The sequence below is a fragment of the Trichosurus vulpecula genome, chromosome 2, assembly GCF_011100635.1.
Source record: "Trichosurus vulpecula isolate mTriVul1 chromosome 2, mTriVul1.pri, whole genome shotgun sequence".
Lineage (NCBI taxonomy): Eukaryota > Metazoa > Chordata > Mammalia > Diprotodontia > Phalangeridae > Trichosurus > Trichosurus vulpecula.
Genome location: NC_050574.1, coordinates 280,768,491 through 280,794,454, shown reverse-complemented (window position 1 = coordinate 280,794,454; position 25,964 = coordinate 280,768,491). Strand labels below are relative to the sequence as shown.

General features: G+C 35.5%; 1 protein-coding gene across 1 annotated transcript in view; it reads left to right on the top strand.

The window, feature by feature from the left end:
• ARHGAP15 (Rho GTPase activating protein 15) overlaps window positions 1-25,964 on the top strand; it is an 858,653-nt gene that overhangs the window by 97,129 nt on the left and 735,560 nt on the right. Inside the window, exon 3 of the mRNA XM_036742514.1 lies at window positions 10,663-10,731. Coding sequence (XP_036598409.1) covers window positions 10,663-10,731 — 69 coding nt within the window. The remainder of the gene's footprint in view (window positions 1-10,662; window positions 10,732-25,964) is intronic.

The window sequence follows — 25,964 nt, the reverse complement described above, 5'->3', positions numbered from 1 at the left end:
GTGAACTAGGCTTGGTTTATTCTGAGAGAAACAAATGTGTAGCAAAAAGTAGGACACTGGAAGGATTCTTTGAGGCTAGAGTCACTCCAGAAGTGGAGGGGTCCCCTTTGGCTAGCTGGGGTGGGGGTGAGGAGGTGAGGGGGGGCAGTGTTGCTGAGGCTGACTTTAACTAAACTAGACTTAGCTAGAGATCTGTGAGGACTCACTGAGCAGCTTTTGAATGCTGCAGGTGACATCGTTGCTGACTGAAGAACGCTTATCAAATCAAAAAACTGCTGATAAGCCGACTTCAACATGACCTCAAGACGGTCCTTCAGTCTTCACTTTTTACTGTTTGCAGGAAGAAGCAGATTATAGAGCATATTACATTTCTGATCGTTAGGACATGATCAAAGTAACTTGAAGGAAAAGCCTAGTAGTCATTTGTTATAGATGATCAGAAATAGTAACTAAACAGTATGGGAGACTGAAAGAGAAAACCTCAAATATTAATCACATACTGGCTGAACAATACACCTTAACCATACAAAGGAATTGCACATTGCTCTCGTTTGTACAATTCATTTTCATTATCACCATTATTATCTACATTTGTGCAATAGAGGCTTATAAATCATTTTCTTGGTGGTCTAAGCAGGATTTGATTGGTATTAGGAGTTCCCAGAAAGAGAATTCCCTCGACCAATACAGATGGAGGTCTCTTCTGCAGCATATGGTCTTAGAGAATTGCCGGAGGACCATGAGAGGTTAAGTGACTTGCTTAAATTCACCATGCTAGTAGGTATGAGGGGTGAGAAATGAATCCAAGTCTTTCTTACTCCATGCACTGTATATGAGTCTCTCCCTGAAGCCTTATAATATGATTTACATTACTCTGAATGGAAGGAAAATTAGAAAATTGGCTTCTTAGCAAAGTCAAATGCTTTAAATTAGACTTTCCAGTGCTCTTGTTAACAAGTACCTACCACATAGATTTGTCGTAAACAAGTTTGAAACAAGCTTAGGTTGCTATGTTTGACATTTGGGAGAAAGGAAAGTACTTGTGGTACACTGGCATTTTTGCCAAACCTCTACATTCTAAGCATGCTTCAATTCAAGATTGGTCTTTAATTGTTGGTTGGCTCTTTTCTAAAAACAAACAAACAAAAATAAACCACCCACTTTTTTTTTCACCAAGCTAATAAAAAAAAAAACTGAATACAAGAGTCAAGATACCTCAAGAAAGCATTTCATTTGAATAACAGTGAAAAGGAAAGCTAAACTTTATCACAGACAAACTTCTAGCTCGTAACTAAGGACCTTGCTGGTAGAAGCTGTACCCCCATGAGGGTATGTAAATATATTAGGAAAAACCAGTAATTTTTTTCAGACAATTTTTTATCTTTTACTTTTTTTTCAGTCTCAAGCCATAAGAAATAACCTTTCATCAAAAATGGTAATCTGTTTTCAAAAGAGATGTACTGTTGTACGTTTACATAAATGTATAACTTTCTATCATATTCAGAGTAGGCCCTCCTACACAAGGAAATATAATAAGCACAAATCCTGTTATTGTTATAGGAGGCAATATTTCAAGTACCAATCCCACTGATTGGTTTTATTTTCTTTAAGTGGGTCAAATACAAAAGAATGGGAAAAATTCTGAAAATACTTTGGAGCAGTGATTTGAAATTCAGTTTTTGGAAGGGAGAAAAAGATATTTGAAAAGTTTAATTGTTATACATGAAAGAATAATGAATCTAAAGAGGAAATATGTTTTACATAGTCCAAGTACTTCATTTCCATCATTGAAAAAATAATCTTTGAATTCCTGAGTGAGGTAGGGGATGAGAAGGAAGAGAAGATAATTTGATTCAATTAAAAATATTTCACAGATATATGTCGCATTGATGGGAGGTTTCATGAGAAACCCCAATTAGAAGGCAACTCTCTAGAAGTTCTTTCAATAGCATCAGCAAATCAGTCCAGTTTACTCTACGTGCTAATAAAATAGGAATGTGACACCACTGAAAACAAGATTGCAAAATACAGACAATGTGGTCTGACATTTTTTTCTCCCCAAAGGAAGGACTGCCACTAACGAAAGTATTTCTTATGAAGGCTCAATTGCTTAAGATGCAGAATATTGAGAGAGAAAAACACTTTAGGACACAGCCATGTCACCAGCTGTTACTCATCCCTAATGAAACTGTTAAGTGATATTCTTTATAAATAGGTCAGAGAGACTCTGAATTCTAAAGAAGATTCTTTTATAATTTTCCCCTGAAAAGCTGAATTTGAATCAAGAACTGGCAATTTAATCAGGGTACTAATTTCAGTGAGGAGCAAATAGTAATCAGGTAGAGATTTCAGAATTTTTAAGTATTACAATTAACAAAGAAATGTGAAGGCTCTGTGTACTGAAAATGTGTTTTCTGCATACATACATGATCAGCTATTTTTAGAGACTGGGACCATGTACTAATTAAGAACATTTGGAACTCTAGCAGATGTAGACATTACAGATAAACTAAATTTATTCAAGCTTCTTTAGAATTTTTTTTCTCTTAGAGAGTACAATATGATTAATGTTTTTGGTCAAACTATATTTAAACTCTAGTGCTAATAATCATTTGCACTAAAGTTAATGATCAAAAATAGAGTATATAGAAAACCTTGTGTGTAGTATTTAGATCATGGGATTGAGAAAATAATGTATTAAATAATGGGTTCTATTGTCCTTAGAATTCAGATTGAATAAAGAAGTAACTTGTTGAGTAAAACATAGGTCATTACTGAAATTATAATATTCTGAGGGTTATAAACTCACAGTGTTGTGATACTCTCTCCAGGGCTAAAAATGACAATCCATCTATTCCAACCCATCCTATGTTCATATCCTCCTGTAAATGTACCATATAGGGACCTTCCTCTAAATTTCGTGACTTTGTATAGATTCCATATTGAAATTCATGAGACATAATTAGATGAAAATTGAGATTCAGATAAAGAATAAAACCTTATTTTATTGTTACTGTTCACAAGTGCTGTGTTTTTGCCCCACACATGAACAGTCTTGCTTCCCTTATTGTAGTAATAACTCAAGATTTACAGAAGAAACTAATTCCATAGTAATGTGGATGAATCTAGGCATATGCAAATCTTGGTTATGATATTTGTAAGTTGTGGTATTGATTACATAATGGCTGAATGGTATAGTTGGCATAGTTATGATATATGTCACATTGTGATGGTTGTGATAGTGAGTTACCTAATGAAGTTTTAGCCTCAAGATTTATTCACAATATTGGCTTTAAAAAAACATGATAAAACAAACTGACTTGAAATCACATAGCCCTCCTAGCCATCTATGTGAAACAATTAAATGGTACCTCCTTGTTTATACATATATGTATCCAAATAAGTTAAAATAATTCAGAATTTCCAGAGTTCATAAGTGACTTTTAGTGACTTTGCCTTGATATGAGATAATGTATTTTTATAGATGTAGCATTCTACTATAGATGCCATTAGTGTGGGAGTCATGAAATAAAAGGTCTCTTCTGTCATCTCCTTCAAAGATTGTTTGGGCATGATAGATTGCATGCATTGTTAATAGAGGAATGATACTATTTACTGTCTAGCCAAAAGAAATATGGGAAGAATTCATAAAACATTTGTAAATGTTTTCTACTAGGTTGTGAAAATTTGCTTTGGGTAATGTTTTACTTTTGACTTGGCTTCCCTCTAATTGAGAGGTGGCTGAAATACTATCTCTGTGCATCTAGGGAAAATTGCCTTTATAGGTCTCCTATCTCTAGAGGGTATACCTGGAATATAGGTATTCCTGTATTTACTTATATTAATACAACTTTAATATTTTAAGTCTCTCTCATTTCTCCAGTTCTCCAGTCATACAAATGAGGCTCCTTCTATATCTTAGTAGTTGAGTATAATTATTTGCTGTGATGAAATACCAAATCATCTTTAAGTGGCCAAATATCTATCGAAGAATTTCTCTGAGTGTATTTGGACAGCAAAGATGGGATCTGTTTTGGGGCTTGTACTTTGTCTTTCCAATCTGGCAGGCCATTCCAGAGCTTGTGATCTGCTGGCAGAGTCTTCAAGAACCCAAGGGTACCTCCTAGACCAAGATAAGGCATTGGAGTGATATTTTAGTGGGAGTATTTGCATTTATTACCCTATTGTTACTTCTCAGATTGACCTGGTCGTGATCCGTTGGATCTGATTCTCCCCTTCCTGGGGTCTACATGTGAGTTATTATAATGATGCCCCACCTGTTTGAGAGAGATCAATACATTCTGTGACTTACTAGCAGGAATGTAATTGTTTCCAGTATTTTATTCAGGAGGAGGCTACTAGCAATGATTTCCTGTTACCAAAAACCTCACTGAACCTTTTAAAAAGTGGGAACTGCAAGAGAGCCGGGTCCACAGCACATATAAATGACAAATGCTTTCCTGTACAACTACTTCTACTAAGTTTGTACGTTAGCGGTTTCTTAACCCATTTTAAAGGAGTTGTTTTGAGATTGAGGATAATTATTCTCATTCTAACCAGCAAAAAACAAAGCTGTCTCTCCCTTATCTCATACCACCTAATCCTTTGGTTCTTTGGAGGAAATTATTTGTGAGGTTTAATGCTGGGTAGGACTGTTTTCATTATGTTCTCATCTATTTGCGTGATTCAAATTATCATCTTTATTAAGATGACCCCCAAATCTGCCTATCCAGCTCTTACCCCTCTATTGAACTCAAATGTTCCAATTTTAATTAACTTCCAGACATGGACATCTCCACCAATATATCCCATTGACATTTAGAACTTAACATTTTCATAATGAAGCTCATCTTCCTTAAACTTTGCTCTCTAAACTCTGTTTCTATTGAAGGCACTCTGGCAAGTAGGTGGCAAAGGAGATGGGGTCAGGAAGACCTGAACTTGAATCCTGTCTCAGACACTCTCTCTGGCTTTGTAAGCCTGGACCAGTCACATAGCCTCTCTCAGTATCTAGTAACCATGACTGGTAAAATATAGTACAAACAAGTGGCTATGAGTTCAGTAATCCTTTCAAAGTAGTTAGGACTTTGTGGCAAAGTGACACCCCAAATGGAGGAATGGGAATTATATTGATTGTCCACAGGTTATCATGGGTCATTTTTTGAGTTTGTATTTTTTCATGGGGTCCTATGAGTCCTTCTCATTTTCTAAGTTTTCTGTGTAAAATAAAGGCATTAAATAGGGTAAAAAGGAATAAAATAAAGCTGATCACATACCCAATTCAAGAAAGAATATCGTTCTGAAAGTTAGAAGGGTTCAGATTCTACTTGTTCCTTGTTAGGCAAGCAATTTAAACTCTATAGCTCTGTTTTTTTTCAGCTGTAATATGAAGAGGGTTCCTCAGTTTCCTTGGCCTTTATGACCTGTATTTCCAATTTACCTCAGCCATGCATGGGATCATTCCCTCTCACTATCTATCATATTAACGGATCATCATCTAGCTCCAAGTCTATAATCCTCCAAAATCTATTCTTCTTCTACAAGGCTATGGAGGAGATGGCCAGAGATTCAGAAGTGAAGTCATGGATTGTTGGGGCTTTTCCCAAATGAGTGGTTGAATAGAGACAGTCTCCAGGGAGAGTATAAGGATAGGTTTTTGTTATTGGGCTTAAGTCTGAGCAGACTCAAGGCAGCAATCAAGGCCAGGACAAAGACCCAGAGTTCTAATATTGCCACCAAAAGAGAAGAAACCCACTGAGGAAGATTCCTGTACTAACCAGAGCTAGGTGGAGATAGAGGTAGGCTTTCTTGCTGCCAGCATCCCAATTTAAGCAAACAGAAGGTGTCAGTTGGCTAATTGTGATATTTCTAGGAATACTGGGGGAGATTGGAACATAGATATAAGGTTATAGTAATCAGTATTACCCAGGAGAGTACCAAAAGTGATTTGTTTTTGTCTCTACCTGCCCCCAGGTTATCCTATAATAAATTTAGTTTGTATACCTCATTAGCTCCTATATTCTTCTGCCTTCCCTTTCCATTATGCTTTTCTGGAATGTTTATGGAGAAATCACAAACTCATCTTTACCCTAGAACTCTTCCTTTCACATTCTAACTCAGCTCAAACCCAGCCTTCAGCAAAATCTCTCCCCTCTCCCACTACTTCCTTCTCTTTGGCCTCTCATTTACTCTGTGTGTGTGTGTGTGTGTGTCTACATACTATATTTGTATATATACATATATGTATATATGTGTGTATATGTATATACACATATATATGTGTGTATGCATATATGCACATATATGTTTGTGTACATATGTATACACACAGTTGTTTACATGATGTCTCTCCTATTAGAATGTGATCTCCTTGAGATCAGAGAATCTCTTTTGCCTTTCTACATGTCTCTAGTGCTTGGATAATGCTTGGAACATAGCAAACACTTGATAAATGCTTGTCAAATGACTAACTGACCAAAGGCACTATATATCTTGCTTTTAAATAGATTTTATTAATATCTTTTGTTTTTAACATCACCTATATTTTACCCTTTACCTTTCTCCCTGCTGACTGCCAGAAAACTTTTACTTATAACAAAGTAGTTTTAAAAGGAGAAATAAAAGAAAATAATTAGGAAAACAGATGAATACATTGAAAAAAATCTATGCAATGCTCTATACCCATCCCCCACCACTTATGCCAAGGGAAGGGGAAATTACTGCGTATCTCTTAATACCCTTTATAAGACTAACTGCCCTTTTACTTCCACTAATCCACGGGGCCATGAGGAAGAGTTGCCATGTGTCTTGTTCCCCTTTACCACTTTCAGACCCACCATTTTCTGCCACCATAACAAAGCAACCACCACCATACCTTTCCAATCCACTTTATACTTCCTCTATTTTTGTTGTTGTCAATGGTGGCCAATGAGGTCACTCTCCCTTCTCCCTAATAAGTTCAGGAAGTGGTTCACAGTTGTATTTTCTACCACAATCCCTTGACCTTTGAATACACTGCTCCTGATATTTCTTGGCATTTATAGCCTCTTATTTATAATCTGCCTCAATCATGCATGGGATTAGTCACTCCCACTAGCTATTACATCAGCTGAATTTGCCTTGGACGCTAGAATTTCTCATTATGGTTTTGCCTCAGAGTCTTTCATTTCCCTCTGCCTCATATATACACTCCTTATTCAATCAGTTGGCAAGACCTGTCAATTCTACCTCTTCAATATACTGTATATGCGCTTTCTTCTCTCCACTTACAGCCACTGTCACCTCTTGCCTGAACTATTGTAATAGCCTTCTCACTGAGTTTCTTGCTTCAAGTCTCTTCTCTCCCTAATCCATCATCTATGTAATGGCTAAAGAAATGTCCTAGAGAGGATTTTGGGAAGATGGAGGAGCAAGTAGGTCAGAAAATTTCAAGCTCTCAAGATTTTCTTCCATAAAAGAAATAAAATATTGCCTCTGGGTGAAAATAGAGCTGTGAAAAAAATAAGAGTAGGGACCGAACAGGGGTACCCTTGGGACAATTGGAGAAGACTTGAAGAAAAATCCCAGGATAAAATTTCTTCCCTGTGAAGAGGAAACACCTCCAGGGTAGGGCCCACTTTAAGAACTAGCCACAAGCCTCTTAAACAAGTGGCAAGCCCTGGGGTTACTTGATTTGAGAGTCTGCCTCAGGGAACTTTTCTATGGGACAGTTACAGGAGTTGAGTGTCTGAGCCAGGGAAGATAGAGGGAACCTCTGCTGTCAAGGAACTGACAAGGAATGGCAGACCCTGCAGAGAGCTTCAGGTGAGAAGGAACCAGTTCAGCTTCCGAGGAGGATACCGAAGCAAAGAAACCCTCTTCTACTCTAAACAGTTATGTCAAATGGTCACCTGCCCCAAAAGAATTCATTGAAGAACTTAGAAAAGACTTTAAAAATTAAATGAGAGAGATGAAGGAAAAATTAAAAGGAAAAATAAGAATAATACAAGAAAAACAAGAAGATGACAAGGAAGTCAACCAATTAGAAAAGGAGATCCAGAATCTTAAGGAAGAAGATGACTCCTGGAAAACCAGGATTGGACAAGGGGAAACCAGCAAAGTTCTAACAGATGAAGAAGTTAAAAAAAACCCAAACTATAAAGAATGAAAAAATAGAAGAGAATGTGAAACATCTCATACGAAAAACAGTGGATCTAGAGAACAGATCAAGAAGAGAAAACATAAGAATAATTGGACTACCTGAAAGTTCAAATGAAAAAAAAAACTCTTGATGCAATAATACAAGAAATAATTAAAGAAAATTGTCCTGAAGCATTAGAACAAGAGGGAAAGTAGAAGTAGAAAAAAAAACCGACTGATCACCACCTGAAAGAGACCCTACAAGGAAAACTCACAGAAATATCATAGTTAAATTCCAAAATCCCCAGATCAAGGACAAAATATTACAAGCAACAACAGAAAAACAATTTACATATGGGAGTACCACAATTAGAATCACACAAGACTTAGCAGTGGCAAGAATAAAAGATCACAGGTCTCGGAACACTATATAATCAAAGAGTAAAAGAACTGGGCCTCTGGATGAGAATATCATATCCTGCAAAGCTAAGCCTAATTCCGAATGGAAAAAAAAATGGACATTTGATCAATTGTCAGACTTTCAGGACTCTGTTAAAAAAAAGAACAAACCTGAACTTAATAGAAGATTTGATATACATAGGCCAAGAGAATTATAAGGTACATACCAATGATCAATTATAAGGGACCAAATAAGGATAGAATGTTTACCTTTTATGTATGGAAAATGTAAAACCTGTGTCTTAGATCATTACTAGTAATTAGGTAGCTTATAAGAAAGATTGGGGTAGACCTAAGTATGATATGACTCCAAAAATTAAAACTGTTCAAGAACAGCTAAAAGAGTAATTATACAAATGAGGTACAGGAAGAAGAACCAATACAGAGGAATTAGATGGGGGAGAGGGACTTTTAGTTCTGGAAACCTACTTTCATCAGGGAATGGGTTTAAGAGGGGAAAATACATATACTTCTACAAGAGTATAAAAGTCTCCTAAATTTAGAAAGAAATAAAACTCTAAGGGGATAGGGAGGGGGGAGAGGATAAAGGAGGGATCATTAGAGGGGAGGGTGAGGGAATAGGTTAAAAGGGGGGATATTAGAAGGGTCTTTAGATTTAGAGGAACGGGAGGATAAGGGAGGGATTGCTGAAGTGGGGGTAGGTTAAATAATAGTAGCGCGAAGTAGAGGGGAGAAATAAAGAAGACGAATTAGGAGAAATAGGAAAAAAAGAGATAAGCACAAATATAAAAACAAGATTAGGAGTAGAATCTCTTAGGAAATGTATATGTATATATATATGTATGTATGCATATATCTATATGTGTGTGTATATGAATACATGTATGTGTATATCAATATCTATATATAAATATATCCATGCTCAATTGTAGGCTTGGGATGGTGGGTAGGGAGGAGGAAGGGGGAAAAAGAAGAAAGTAAAAAGTGTACAGCAGAGAACAAAAGGAAACCTACAAAGAAGCAAAGAAAAGATGGACAGCTTTCAACATAATGCACAGTATTTAATATATAGGCTTTCTTGAAATGGTGTTATTGCTATATATTCTGAATCATCTCCTATGTTCTGCTGTGTACATGATATGTTTTTTCTTTTTTCTTTTATATTTGTTTAATATTTGTTTACAATGTTTTTCTTATGTATTTGTTTTAGTATTTGTCTAAAATTTTTAAAAATTAAAAAAAAGAAGTATTCCTAAGGAAGAGGTCTCAGCAGATCAATCATTCCTCCTTTTAAAAACCTTAGGTGGCTCTAGTTCCTTCCATGATAAAGTGAAAACTTCTTGGCCTGAAATCGAAGGCTTGCCAAAGTCTGCCTCTGCCATGCAACATTGGACTTGGGGTCAAGAAGACAGGTTCAAAAATGTCTCAGCCACTTACTAGCAGTGTCTCTGGGCTCATCATTTAGTCTCTCTTGGACTCAGTTTCTTCGCCTCAGTGCAACATGAGGCATTCAGACTTTATGGTCTTGGGGGTCCTTTCCAGCCCTAAATCTATTTACCTTTTATTCTACCATTCTGGCTTTATCTCCTATTACTCCCCATCTCATAGTCTGTGTTCCAACCAAATTGGAATTGAACTTAATGTTTTGCTCACTATCCCCAATGCATTTACATAAGTTGTAGCCTATGACTAGAGTGCTTCCCTTCTATTTCTGTCACCACAGTCTTTATGTTCATTCAGGGCTGAGGTAAAAGTGGTCTCTTCCTTGAAACCTCCGATCTCCCCAGTCTGAGCTTCTCCTTTTATAAATGATCTCGTATTATGTTTATTCATGTACACATTTTAGTACTTTGGTACAATATAAGCTACTTGAGCAAGGGAACTTTTGAATGTTTCCTCTTTATCGTCCATGTAAGGGAAGAGAAGGGGACTTTCCTGCAGTCACACAGCTAATAAGTGTCTAAATCTAGATATGAACCCAAGTGTACCTGACTGCGAGCCTAGCACTCTATCCATTATGCTGCCTCCTACATAGTACAGCGCCTTGTGTGTAGCAGATGCTTACTAAGTCTTTAGTTAAATCGAATGCAGTGGAATTGACATCTAATATCAATATTTTTGCAGATCTCTCGGCACAGGAGAAATCATTCCCAGCATGTCTTGAAGGACATCATTACCCCTCTGGAACACTTGGTAAGCATTTGCATTCCATTAATGGTTGAATTCTGATATAGTTACAGCAGGTCCATTTTAAATAAATGAAGAAGGAATTTATTATGCTATATTATAGTCATAGAAATATTAAAAATGTTTTTATATGGTCTTAATCTGGTCTTCCATATATCAATAGCACCCTCTTCCTTATCCTTATCCTGGCTTCTTTAAGCATCCCCATGACGTTTTTGTCATCTTCACTTTCATTGAACTCTCTGATTCATTCAACACTGGTCACCAATCCCCCTTTAAGCCCTGATCCTTTGGTTTGATGACAGTACACTATTGTGAATGATCTCCTCCCTTTCCTTTTGTTCCTTCTTTTTTGTCTTAGGTTAACTTGTCTGCATCTTCCATCCTTTGTGAGTAACACCTGAAGCTCAGGCTGTGGCTCTTTTCTTTTTCTATAGTCTCATAAACCAAAATACCTTACCAGTGGCTTCAAATATCCCCTCTTTTCTAATGACTCCCAAGTTTATACTTTCTATTTTCTCTTCTGAGTTTCAGTCTCATATTACATTAGACATTTTTACTTTGACAGCTTTTATTCGCCTCAGTATCAAAGTTTTTGATTAAGTATACAATTAAAGGAGAAGGGAAAATTATATGGATTAGAGGGCCAGGGGTGGGGGACCTATGGCCCTGAGGCCACATGTGTCCAAGTTTTACAGAACAAGTCCTTTTGTTAAGGGGATTTGTGCTGTGAAGTTTGCGTTCAGTCAAAGGGCCTTACATGAGGACCTAGAGGGCCACATGTGGCCTCGAGGCCTCAGGTTCCCCACCCTTGGATTAGACAGTAATACAATTGAATAAATTTGGAATTGTCTGGATGACCAGCCTCAAAAAGTCTTTTTTATGAATTTTCAATTTATTCAATTTCAATTTATTCAATTTCAACATGGCAAGAGAGGTCTTTAGGGGAATAGCCCAGGAATATATACTTGGCTTTGTCCCAACATTTTTTTCAATGACTTGGGAAAAAATTTAAATGTCTTCTCAGATTTGTAGATGACACAAAGTTGGGTGCAAGGGATAGCTAATACATTGGATGGCAAAATCAATATCCAAATACACCTTGGCAGACATACATTTGACTGAATATATTAAGATGAAATTCATTAGAAATAAGTATAAAGTCTTATACCTGGATACAAAAAAAAATCAATTTCACAAGTATAGGACTGGGAAGGCATAATTAGGCAGTAGGTATTCCAAAAAAATATATAGGGTTTTTAGAAGGACACAAGCAGTGTGATGTGGCAGCCAAAACAGCTAATGCTGTCTTGAGCTGCATTAAGTGGAGCATTGCTTCTAGGAATAGGGAGGTGGTAGTGACACTAAAGTCTGACCTTGTCAGACCTCATCTGGAATGCTGGGTTGTGAAAAGGAGGATTATGAAAAGGTCCTAAGGTTGTTTAAGGAGGGCAATAAGAGGGTATCACTGACCTTTGAGAGAGAAATTTGAGACCATATAAGAAAAATGTTAATGTTTCCTTGCCTATAATACAGTTGAATAAGGATATGGATAAGCTGGGAAGTACCCAGAGTTTGGAGACCTGCTGATTGTGAAGAGCCTTGAGTCCTTGTCATATGGGTATGTTTAACCTTAAGAAGAAAACAATGGGAATGGGAATGCATAATGGTTACCTTTAAGCATCTGAAACACTAGCCTGTGAAGAATGGATCAAATTTGTACTCTTTTACCCCAGAAGACAAAACAAGGGTAGAAATTGAAGAGGCTAATTTAAGCTCAATACCAGGAAAAATTTCCTAACAATTAGAGCTGCCTCCAAAGTAGAATGGGTTATTTTGAGAAGTGGAGGGTTCCCCTTCCTTGGAGTTCTTCAGGCAGTTTTGTCAACCACTGGTCAGGCACATTATAGTAAGGGTCTCATTCATGTATAGATTGAACTAGATGGCCCCTGAAGTTCCTTCCAGATCTTAAATTTTATGGCTCTATAACATAATTTTCTTATCCCTATCTCCCAAATCAGCTTTATATTCAAATGCCTTTATCTCTGTCCATGGAAAACATCATCCCCCCTTATCCATATATGCCAGCTTAGAGTTACTTGACAAAGCTCTTTCACCCTTGATATCATAAGCCACAAACTTCTGTGGACTTTATTATAGATAAATACCCAAAAGGACATATGAAGAGAGATGCTATCTGTATCCAGAGAAAATTAATAGAAGTATGCATATAATAGTTTTACATATAGATATAGATAGATAGATAGATAGATCAATCTAGATCTAGATATACCTATTTGAATCTAATGGTTGCCATCTCTAGGGCAGGGGGTGTGGTAGGGAAGAAAAAAGAAAAAAAAGAAATTTACACAGTAATTTTGTTGTATTTTTGAAAGGAATAGCAATTTGTGCTTAGTAGATTTGCATTTCATATACAATCATCTTTTTTTACTGTACTATGTTATGAAAATGCTTCTTTTAATTCCATAAGTAAAAAAGTCCTATGGACTTTTTATTTGAAATGCTTTTTTGTGTCCATCTTTTTGTCTCTGTTCCCATTGCCATCACCTTAATCCAGGCCCTCAGGATTACCCGTCTAGTTAAATGCAATTGCCTTTAATTAGGCTCCCTTACTCTAACTTCTCTACTTTTTAAATCTATCCTATATAGTATGGTATATTTATTTTCTTTAAAAATTCTTTCACTATATCATTCACTTTTCTAAAAGTCCAAGTGTTTCTCCATTTTCTATCGTGTCCAATCTTAACTCTACTATCTGGATTTAAAGGGCCTTCAAAATCTGGCTTCTCTATAACTTTTTGGTCCTCATTTACTACTATTCCCAAATACGTACCCTTTCCTCTAGTCATATCAGCTTCTTTACTACCCCCAAAGTGTATCATGCTCATTGTAGTTTCCGAAGCTATACTTGCATGTATTTTTTGTATATTCTGTTACCTATAATGTTTCTCTACGATTCCAACTTCAGTGCTTCCCCCAGTCCCATCCATTCCTAAAAAAATTTAGCATGCACTACACAATTTATGCTTTTCATTATTTTTAATGTGTTTTGCCCTTTAATTTTAAGGTTCATGAGGGCAGGGATCATGTCCGATATAGTACCTCTATAGTATCACTTCAATCCACTTCACTTGCACATCATGACATCTCCTTGAGAATGAAGGACAAACAACAGCAATAACAACTGTGCCTAGCAGACTACTCAGCACAACATAAAATACTTGATTGACATAATAACATACATGAAGATTAGTATATATGATTTATATTTATATTATAATATAAAGCTTATAACTTTATTTTTAGAATTTTAATATTTTTTAAATATGATCTGAATTTTTCAATGCGTCTTTCTTCCTAGAAAGCCATCCCTTTCAAACAAAGAGTAGAAAAAAAAGAGGGAGGAAAAGCAGTTCAGTCATCATTTTTAGTGTTCCACATCAATGACCTCTTCACTGCAGAAAAGTAGGAATGAGATGCCTCCTCATCTTGTATTTGAGACCTAACTTGGTCATTTTAATTTTGCAGCATTCAGCTTTGATTATTTTATGGTTGATTTTCCATCTCCATCATTAGAATTAGAGGGAAAAAGGCAGAATCTCAAGTGTAACAAAAGTGAGGGCCTATCTGTGATGAAGGCTGTCTTAATGTGTGGCAAAAAGGGAGAGAGAATAGACATCTCCAGTCTCTTCTCCTCCTATTCCCATCCTTTTCCAAAGGGTACTTTTATTCCTTCCAGGAGGGAAAGCAGGAAGTTTGGGCTTGAGTCTCCTTAATTGTAAAATGAGGACCATAATACCACCTACTTCCCAGGATTGTTACTATGTGCAAAATGCTTAGCCCAGTGCCTGGCACATAGAAAGCACTTAATAGTGCTTGGTCCTTTTTTAAACTTTTTCCCCCTCCCTCCCTCCCTCCCTCCTTTCCTATCTTCCTTCCTTCCTTCTTTCCTTCCTTATTTCCTTCCTTTTTTCCTTTCTTCCTTCCTTCCTTCCTCCCTCCCTCCATCCCCTTCTCCCTTGCTCCCTTCTTTCTTTCCTTCCTTCTCTTCTTCCTTCCTTCCTATATGCCTATCTGCCTACCTTGCAAATTCCCTTTCCCCCTAAGATGTGCTATATCCTCTACTATGGCATTTCTATCTTCTCTGCTTATCAGTTTGATCTTTGAGTCTTAAGGTCGCTTTTTTCGCAATTGCAATCAGATAAAAGATAATATATATGTATATACATACATATAAATAGGATAATGTATTTTTAAGCATTTTGGAAAAATACACGAAATTTGCTAGGATGGTGTTTTACTTTGGTTCTCTGGTGGATCTGTGATTTCATTCATTAACAGAGGAAAATTATAAGCTCTCCATGCTGTATTGCCCTATTGTCCTCATCCTCATCCTTATCACAACATCTAACATTTATATAATTCTTTAAGTTTCACAAAGTGCTTTACAAAGTTCAACTCATTTTATTCCTCTACAAGCTTGGGAGCTAGGTGCTGTTGTTACCCCCATTTTACAGTTTGAGGAATATGAGGCAGATAGAGGTTAGGCAACTTGGCTAGGGCTACGCAACTAGTAAATGTCTGAGGCTAGATTTGAACTCAGGTCTTCTTGATTCCAGGTACCATGCTCTATCCTCTGCACCACCTAGCTATCTACGCAGTTCTCGTCCATGTTTTACTATAATCCTTCCATAGCAGACTTTCCTATATGGAGTATCTTGGGTGCACCAATATGCCATTGAGGTTGTCTGAGGTTTGCTTTATATAATTGACCCAATAATTTTTCCATTTGCACATGACAATATTAACATATGAAATATCAAGTTCAATAACTTCTAGCAGAACGCCCTGGAAGATCGCACTGTCCTTGTCTCCTCGTATTCAGGATATCCCTATCCTATTTTCATCTACAGCATTTATACTCGACTGCAGGGGACATTCAAATCTAGGGTAATTGGCATGCCCTCTGGTTGACATCTCATGTCTCCTCCTGAAGTGAGACTTGTCTTTGAGACTGATCTCATAATGGTCCTGCGGTGATCAGGTGCTACTCCTGTTTTATGGAGAGGGGTTGGGATGACAATGAGTTAACATTTATAGCCTACTCTTTTATGATCAGTGGCTGTTCATAAGAAGAAAAGTAATTTCCCCTACTTACAAAAATCCAGTCTATGTTGTAGCCAAAAGGCTCACTGGGGACACCCCTCCCTGTTTCATGAAAAGGAGAAGACAAGGATTTGGACTGCATGCCATGCAAATCATGATACTGGAATAGGAAGATGCTCTTAATATTTTCTTACAATATGTGGTTGTTTAACAAACATCTGATGGTGAATTTTCCAAAACCTCATAACAAATATCCTCCAACAGATATCTCCATAAGCAGGAAGACTTACGTCGTTTCAGGGCAAGTCCTTTTGTTCTGCCTTTCCCCTCCAGAAATGCAGGAGGAAAATAGCCACATTCATATGATTTGAAATCTTTATCTTTTTTTCTTCTTCCTTCTTTTTGTCAAAAGAATGTAAGAAATCTTTGCAAATAACCCTGTAGGAGTCAAAAGAATATAGCAGGTTTTAGAAAATCTCTGCTCCCCCTGGAGTAGGATGGCTCAGTGAACAGCTACCATGGCTTAGGGCAAAGTAGGTTTTCTTAGATGAGTCTGCAGTTGCAGATTTCACCTTTAGAGCCTGATATCATTTTATGGATTAATTAATATTTGTGAAGGGCTTTGAAGATGAAAGGCTTTCAATATGTGCTATGTGTTCTTATTTTAAAACAAAAGACAGAATATTTCTCTGAAATGCCGTTTGATGAAACTGAACTTTCCTTCAAATTTAACAATTGTAAATACTCCTGCTGTCAACTATAGCCATGCATGGTAGGATTTGGGGAGAATGCTTTTCTTAGCAAGCCTTAGAGCTGGAGGGTGAGATGGTTGGTCTTATTTAGTCATATTTAATGGTGTCTGACTCTTTGTGACCCTTTTTTAAGAGTTTTCTTGGACAAAGATACTGGAGTGGTTTGGTATTTCCTTCTCCAGCTCATTTTACAGGTGAGAAAATGGAGGCAAACAGGGGTAAGTGACTTGCCCAGGGTCATACATAAGGTCAGATTTGAACTCAGGTCTTCCTGACTCCAGACCTGGCATTCTATCCATTTGTGCAACCTAGCTGCCCTGAAGGGGAAGATAGGATGTATAAAAATAGAGGCAATTTTAAATCTTTCTCCTTCTAGCCTCAGTTTCCTCATCTGTAAAATGAGAGGTTTGAAGGAAAATGTGTGAGCACGGACCATGGAATAAGAAGACTGATCTTTCCGTCATTTTATTCCTTGTGTGACCTTAAGACAGTCACAGCTTCCCCGAGGCTCAGTTTTCTCATCTGTAAAATGAAGGAGTTGGGCTGTATGTCTTTGAGGTCCCTGTCAGTTCTAAACTTACGATCCTAAAATGACCTCTAATATCCCACAAAACTCTAATTGCCGGTTAAATTCAATAAACATTTATTGTTTACTGTGTAAACGATAGATTCCATCTATGATGGTACAAACCTGAAGTGTTTGTTGCCTGGAAGGCTAAAGCCAGGGGCTTCCCTGAGCTCAGGAATTCTGAGCTGCAGTGGATGACGTTAATCCATCAGCACTAAATCTGGCATTAAGATGGTGAGCTTCCTAGACTGAGCCACTACGTTGCCTGAGGAGGTAACCCAGGTAGAAAACAGAACCACTTAAAGTTCATGGGCCAATCCGTAGTTGGATGTAAGCATCCCCTGAACTTCCAGGCTAAGTGAACTCCAGAGATCCAGTCCCAGATAGTTTCTTGGCTTTTGTCTCCTATGAACTTTTGTTTAAAAAAACACTTTTTTAAAATTTTAAATATTTATTTAAAAATATTTTGAGTTCCAAATTATGATATCAATCATACATATCAAATCATAAAAATCTTATTTCCATCTTAGTCATGTTGGGAAAAAAGCAAGAAAAATAAAGTGAAAACAAAGTGTGCTTCGATCCTCACTCAGAGTTCATGGGTTCTTTTTCTGGAGGTGGATAGCATTTTTTATCTTGGATCCTTTGGAATTATCTTGGATCATATTCTTGATCAAAGCAGCCAAGTAATTCACAGTGGTTCTTCATCATGGTATTGCTTTTATGGTGTACAATATTTTTGTGTTTCTGTTGATTTTACTTTGCCTTAATTCATATAAGACTTCCCAGGTTTTTTGAAAACATCTTGCTCATCATTTCTTACAGCACAATAGTATTCCATCACAATCATGACACAACTTTTCAGCCATTCTCTAATTGATTGGCATCCCCTCAGTTTCCAATTCTTTGCTGCCACAAAAAGAGCTGCTATAAACATTTTTATACATATAAGTCCTTTTCCCTTTTCTTTATTTTCTTTGGGATACAGATCTAACTGAGTGGTATTGTTGAATCAGAGTATGCACATTTTTTTCACCCTTTTGGCATATATCCAAATAGCTTTCCAGAATGACTGGGCTAGTTCACAGCTCCACCAATGAAATAATACCAATACTAAACATATATGTACCAAGTGGTATAGCATCCAAACTCTTAGAGGAGAAGTTAAGTGAGTAACAAGAAGAAGTAGAAAACAAAACAAAATTAATGGGGGACCTCAACCTCCCCCTCTCAGAAACAGGTAAATCTAACCACAAAATAAATGAGAAAGAATTTCAGGAGGTGAATAGAATTTTAGAAAAGGCAGATATGATAGGCCTCTAGAAAAAATGGAATGGGGATACAAAGGAATACATCTTTTTCTCAGTGATATGTGACACCTATACAAAAATTGACCATGTATTAGGGCATGAAACCTCACAATCCAATGCAGAAAGGCAGAAATATTAAATGTATCCTTTTCAGATCATGATGCAATAAAAATCATGTGTAATAAAAGGTCATGGAAAGATAGACTAAAAACTAATTGGAAACTAAAAATTTAATCCTAAAGAATGAGTAGATCAAACAACAAATCATAAAAACAATCAATAATTTCATTAAAGAGAATGACAATGATGAGAAAACATACTAAAACTTATGGGATGCAGGCAAAGCAGTTCTTAGGAAAAATTTTATATCTCTAAATCATTATATGAATAAAATAGAGAAAGAGGAGATCAATGAATTGGATGTGCAACTAAAAAAAGCTAGAAAAAGAACAAATTAAAAATCCCCAATTAAATATCAAATTATAAATTCTGAAAATCAAAGGAAAGCAATAAAATTGAAAGTAAGAAAACTACTGAATTAAATAAAATTAAGAGCTGGTTTTATGAAAAAATCAATAAAATAGATAAACCTTTGGTTAATTTTATTCTTTTTAAAAAAGAAAGAAAATCAAATTACCAGTATCAGAAATGAAAAGGGTGAGTTGACCACTAATGAAGAGGAAATTAAAGCAATAATTAGGAGCTTTTTTGCCCAACTGTATGCCAATAAATCTGATACTGTAAGTGAAATATATGAATACTTACAAAAATATAAATTGCCCAGATTAACAGAAAAAGAAATAAAATACTTAATCCCATTTTAGAAAAAGAAATTGAACAAACCATCAATGCAGTCCCTGAGAAAAAAAATCTCCAGGGCCAGATGGATTTACAAATGAAGTCTACCAAACATTTAAAGAACAATTAATCCCAAGATTAAATAAGATATTTTGAAAAACAGGCCAAGAAAGAATCCTATCAAATTCCTTTTATGACACTAATGTGGTGCTGATACCTAAACCAAGAAGAGCCAAAACAGAGAAAGAAAATTATAAACCAACTTCCCTAATGAATAATGATGCAAAAATTTTAAATAAGATGTTAGCTAAGAGATCATAGCAATTTATCATGAGGATAATACACTATGTTAAGGTGGGATATATACTAGGAATACAGGACTGGTTCAGTATCAGGAAAACTATTAGCATAATTGACCATATCAATAATAAAACTCACAGAAATTGTATGATTATCTCAGTAGATGCAGAGGAAGCTTTTGACAAAATACAGCATTCCTATTAAAAACACTAGAGAGGATAGGAATAAATGGAGTTTTCCTTAAAATGACAAGAAGTGTCTATCTAAAACCATCTACAAGCATTATATGTAGTGGGGATATGATGCTATACATGCAGGAGTCTAGAGAATCAGCTTAAAAACTAGTTGAAATAATTAACAACTTTAGCAAAGTTTCAAGATATAAAATAAAACCAAATAAATCATCAGCATGTCTACATATTACCAACAAAACTCAGCAGGAAATAAAAGAGAAATTCCATTTTAAATAACTAGAGACAATATAAAATACTTGGGATCCTACCTACCAAAACAAACCCAGAGATTATATGAACACAATTACAAAATGCTTTTGATGCAAATACAGATCGTAACAATTGAAGAAATATTAATTGCTCACAGGTAGTCCAAGTCAATATAATAAAAATGATGGTTCTACCTAAGTTAATTTACTCATCTAGTGCCATCTCAACCAAGTTACCAAAGAATTGCTTTTAGCTCTAGGAAAAATCTTAACAAAACTCACCTGAATGAACAAAGGGTCAAGAATATGAATCAAATCAATGAAAAAAAAGGTGTGGAGGATAACCTACTAGTACCAGATCTCAAACTGTATTACAAAGCAGTAATCATCAAAACAATCTGATACTGGCTAAAAAATAAAGCAGTAGTATCTGTCTAAAACCAAGAGCAAGCATTAGATAGATAGACAGATGTAGATAGATCTGTATCTCTATATATCATCCTCACTGAGTACTTTAATTTCTTTGATGTCTTTATCTTGTTTTATTGCTATAGCTATCATTTCTAATGCGATATTGAATAATGGTGATAGTGAATAGCATTGTTCACCCCTGATCTTATTGGGGAGATATCGAATTTATCCATATTACATATAATGCTCACTCTTGGTTTTAGATAGATCCTACTTTAAGGCCCAGCTCAAATGTTCTCCCCTCTCTGTCCAGATCTTTCCTCTGAACTCTCAGAATCCTTTATATCTCTCTTACGCACACAAGCATGTGAAGACTTCCGCCTGGCAGAATGGAAGGATGAGAACAATTTGATCCAGCGGCCACAAAGGCTGCCGAAGCAGGCACTGAAGAGCACTTAGAACTTAGTCAGACATTGATGATGCCAAGGTCATCCACTGTACCCTGGGCCATCACCAATCCTCTTGACTTCTGTCTTGCTGTAAGAGACAGTGAGGCTAATGATTTTATGGAACTCGGCATCACTTAAATCCAATTCGTGCACGAATAGATGACATCAATGACAATGACAAGTCAATGGCACATGATGATATCATTAGTCCTCTTTGAAAAGGAAGGACACACAACTTATCATCTTAAGAAAAGCTCTACTTTTCCTATAATTTTAGTGTTCTAAGTAGAAATGGGTATTGTATTCTGTTAAAGCTTTTTCTGCATCTATTGACATAATTGTATGATTTTTGTTTTTGTTCAGTTATGCTTATATTTTTGCTAACACTGAATCAGCCCTGCATTTCTTAGTATAAATCCCACCTGGTCAGAGTGGTTTTTACATGATTTTATGACATATTGCTATAATCTCCTGACTAATATTTTATTTAAATTTTTTGCATCAGTATTCATTAGGGAAATTGGCTTGTAGTTTTCTTTCTCTGTTTTTTGCTTTCCATGGTTTATCTATCAAAAACATATTTGTGTCATGAAAGGAATTTGGTAGGACTACTTCTTTACCTATTTTTTCAAATATTTTACATAGTTTGGGGAGTTGTTTTTTCTACTTTGGTAGAATTCATTTGTAAATCCATCTGGTCCTGGGGATTTTTTCTTAGGGGGTTCATTTATTGCATTCAATTTCCTTTTTCCAAGATATGGCTATTTAATTATTTTATTTCCTCTTCTGTTAATCTGTACATTTTATATTTTTATAAATATTCATCTGTTTCACTTAGATTATCAGTTTTTTTTGGCATGTAATTGGGTAAAATAGCTTCTAATAATTGCTTTAACTTTACCTTCATTTGTGGTGCATTCACTCTTTTTATTTTTGATACTGGTAATTTGTCTTCTTTCTTTTTTAAATTCAAGTTAGCTAATGGCTTATCTGTTATATTGTTTTTTTTTTCATGAAACCAGCTCCTAGTTTTTTTATTAGTTCAAATTTTTAAAATTTATTTATTTTTAGTTTTCAACATTCACTTCCCTAAGTTTTAAATTTTCGCCCCATCCCGATCCCCAAGACAGCATGTAATCTGACATAGGCTCTGCACATACATTCCTATTAAACACATTTTCATGTTAGTCATATTACATAGAAGAATTATAATAAATGGAAGAAACCATGAGAAAGAAAACAAAACAAAAGAGAAAATAGTCTATTTCACTCTGCATTCCAACTCCATAGTTCTTTCTTTGGATGTGGATGGCATTTTCCATCATGAGTCCTTTGGAAAAGTTTTAGGTCTTTGCATTGCTGAGAAGGGCTAAGTCTATCAAAATCAGTCCTCACACACTGTGGCTGTTACTGGGTACAATGATCTCCTGGTTCTGCTCACTTCACTCAGCATCAGTTCATATAAGTCTTTCCAGGTTTTTCTGAAGTCTGCCTGTTCATCATTTCTTATAGCACGATAGTATTCCATTACATTCATATACCACAACTTGTTCAATCATTCTCCAATTGATGGGCACCCCCTCGATTTGCAGTTCTTGGTCAGCACAAAAAGAGCTGCTACAAATAACGTTGTATATATGGGTCCTTTTTCCATTTTTATGATCTCTTTGGGATACAGCCCCAGAAGCACTATTACTGGTTTCAATTTTTTTTAACTTCCAATTTGATTAATCTCTCCTTTGATTTACAGAATTTCTTTTCTGGTCTCTATTTAAGGATTTTTAATTTATTCTTTTTCTAGTTTTTTTTTAGTTGCATATCCAATTCATTGATCTACTCTCTCTCTCTCTTTTATTGATGTAAGGATTTAGATATCTACATTTCCCCCTAAGTACTATTTTGGCGGACTGTCTTCTTGATGTCATTATCTTTAATGAAATTATTGATTGTTTCAATGATTTGTTCTTTGACCCATTGATTCTTTAGAATTACATTATTTAGTTTGCAATTACTTTTTATTTTATGCCTCCACAGTCTTTTATTGAATGTAATTTTTACTGTATTATGTTCTGAAAAGGGTACATTTAATATTTCTGCTTTTCTTCATTGGTTTGTATGATTTTATACTCTAATATATGGTCAATTCTTATGAAGGTATAATGTAGACCTAAGAAAAAAGCATACTCTTTTCTATTTCCATTCATTTTTCTCCAGATACCTATCAAATCTAATTTCTAAAATTCTATTCATCCCCTTAACTCCTTATTTTTTAATAGTTAGATTTATCTAGTTTTGAGAAGGGAAAGTTGAGGTCCCCCACTAGTATAATTTGACTGTCTATTTCCTCCTATAATTCATTTAACTTTTTATTTCAGAATTTTGCTGCTATGCCATTTGGTGCATGTATGGCTTATATTGATATTACTTCATTGTCTATGGTGTCTTTTAGCAAGATGTAGTTTCCCTGCTTGTCTCTTTTAAGTCTGTTTTTGCCTTTGCTTTATCTGAGATTATAATTGCTACCCCTGCCTTTTTTATTTCAGTTGAAGCATAATATATTCGGTTCCAGTCCCTTATTTTATCTCTGTGTGTCTTTCTATTTCAAATGTGTTTCTTGTAAACAGAGTATTGTTGTTGTAAACAGAATATTGTCTAGTTTCTAATCCATTCTGCTATCCACTTCTGTTTTATGGGTGAATCCATCCCATTTTCATTCACTGTTATGATGACTAACTATGCATTTCCCTCCTTATTTTCTTCTGTTCATACTTTTCTTTCTCTTTTTACTCTTTCCTTCCTAAAAAGCATGCTTTGCTTCTGACTACTACCTTTTTTAGTCTGCCCTCTGTTTTATCACCACCCGCTCCTTTCTTTTATCCCTTTCCCTCCTGCTTCCCTGTTGGCCACATGGATTTTGATATCTAATCTACATATGTATATGTCTATACATATAGACATATACATACACACATAACTATACATACACATATAAATATAAACACACATACACACATATACATATATACACACATACACAGTATGTATACACACACATATATGTGTATGTACATATACATATATACTTCCTTCTTTGAACCAATTCAGATCAGCAGAAAATTTAAGCATCCCCCACCCCACTTCCACCATTTTCCCCTCCATTGTAAAAGCTCTTCCTTGGGTACCCCATTTATATAAAATAATTGTCCCCATTCTTCATTTCCCTTTCCCTTTCTTCCAATGCAACCCTTTCTTACAACCATTCTTTTTTAAATACAATCTTCATGTAACCTACTCGCACCCACTCTGTCTATATAGAGCCCTTCTAATTGCCCTAATAATCATAAAATTCTTAGAAGGTACATGTGTCATCTTCCTGTACATAAATGGAAATAGTTTAACTTTATTGGTACCTTATGGTTTCTCTTTCATGTTTACCTTTCTATGCTTCTCTTGAGTCTTGTATTTGAAAGTCAGATATTTTACTCTTCTGTGATCTTTTCTTCAGGAATGCTTGAAAATTCTTCATTTAATTAAATATCCATTTTTTCCCCTAAGGATCACACTCAGTTTTGTTGGATAGGTTATTCTTAGTTATAATCCTTTGCTTTCTGCAATATTATGTTTCAAGCTGTATACTTCTTTAATGTAGTAGCTGCTACATCTTGTGTGATCCTCACTGTGGCTCTATGGTATTTGAATGGTTTCTTTCTGTCTTCTTGGAATATTTTCTCAATAACCTGTGAACTCTGGAATTTGGCTATAATATTTCTGGGAGTTTTCATTTTTCTATCTCTCTAAGGAGGTTAGTGGTGGATTGTTTCAATTTCTATTTTGATCTCTGTTTCTAGGACATTGGGACAGTTTGCTTTACAATTTTTGAAATATGACCTCTAGGCTCTTTCACTGATCATGGCTTTCAGACAGTCCATTTTTTCTTAAATTATATCTTCTCAATCTATTTTCCAATGAGAGATTTTACATTTTCTATTTTTTTTAATTCTTTTGATTTTGTTGGACTATTTCTTGACATCTCATCAAGTTACTAACTTCTACTTGCCCAGTTCTAATTTTTAAGGAATTATTTTCTTCAGTGACCTCTTGAGCCCCTTTCTTATTTGACCAATTCAGTTTTTAAGGAGCTATTTTCATCAGAGATGTTTTGTATTTCCTTTATCATTTGACCGATTCTGTTTTTGAAAGTGTTGTTTTCTTTATTTTTTTTTGCTTCTATTGCCAAAGTGTTATTTTAAAAATAATTTTCTTGTATCACTCTCATTTGTTTTCTTTTCTCTTAAATTGTTGAAATTTTGTTATTTATATATTTAAACTTTTTTTAAAAAAATTGAGTTTTCCTTTCTGGCCTTCCTCCACCCACTGTGAAAACAAGAAATGTGATCTCAATTTTATGTGTGCAATCATTCAAAACATATTCCCATAATTGGCCATGTTGGGAAAAAAGCAAGAAAACTAAAATGAAAAAATTATGCTTCAATCTCCATTCAGATTCCATCAGACCTTTCTCTGGCAAGGATAGCATTTTTATCATAATTCCTTTGGAATTGTCTGGGATCATTGTATTAATCAGAATAGTTAAGTAATTCACAATTGATCATCAAATAATATTGTTGTTACTGTGTACAATGTTCTCTTGCTTCTACTCACCTCACTTTGCATCTGTTTGTATAAGTCTTCTCAAGTATTTCTGAAACCATCTCGCTCATTTCCTACAGCACAACAGTATTCTATTGCAAGCATATACCATAACTTGTTCAATCATTCCCCAATTGATGGACATCCTCTCAATTTCCAATTCTTTGCCACAAAAAGGACTGCTATCAATATTTTTGTACAAATAGCTCATTTTCCTTTCTCTTTGGTATCCAGACATAGTAGTGGTATTGGTGAGTCAAAGGGTATGCAGTTTTACAGCCCTTTGGGCTTAGATTCAAATTGCTCTTCAAAATGGTTGGATAAGTTCACAACTCCAATGCTTTAGTGTCTTAGTTTTCCCACATTCCCTCTAACAGTTGTCATTTTCCTTTTCTGTCATATTAGCCAACCTGATAGGTGGGAGGTAGGAGC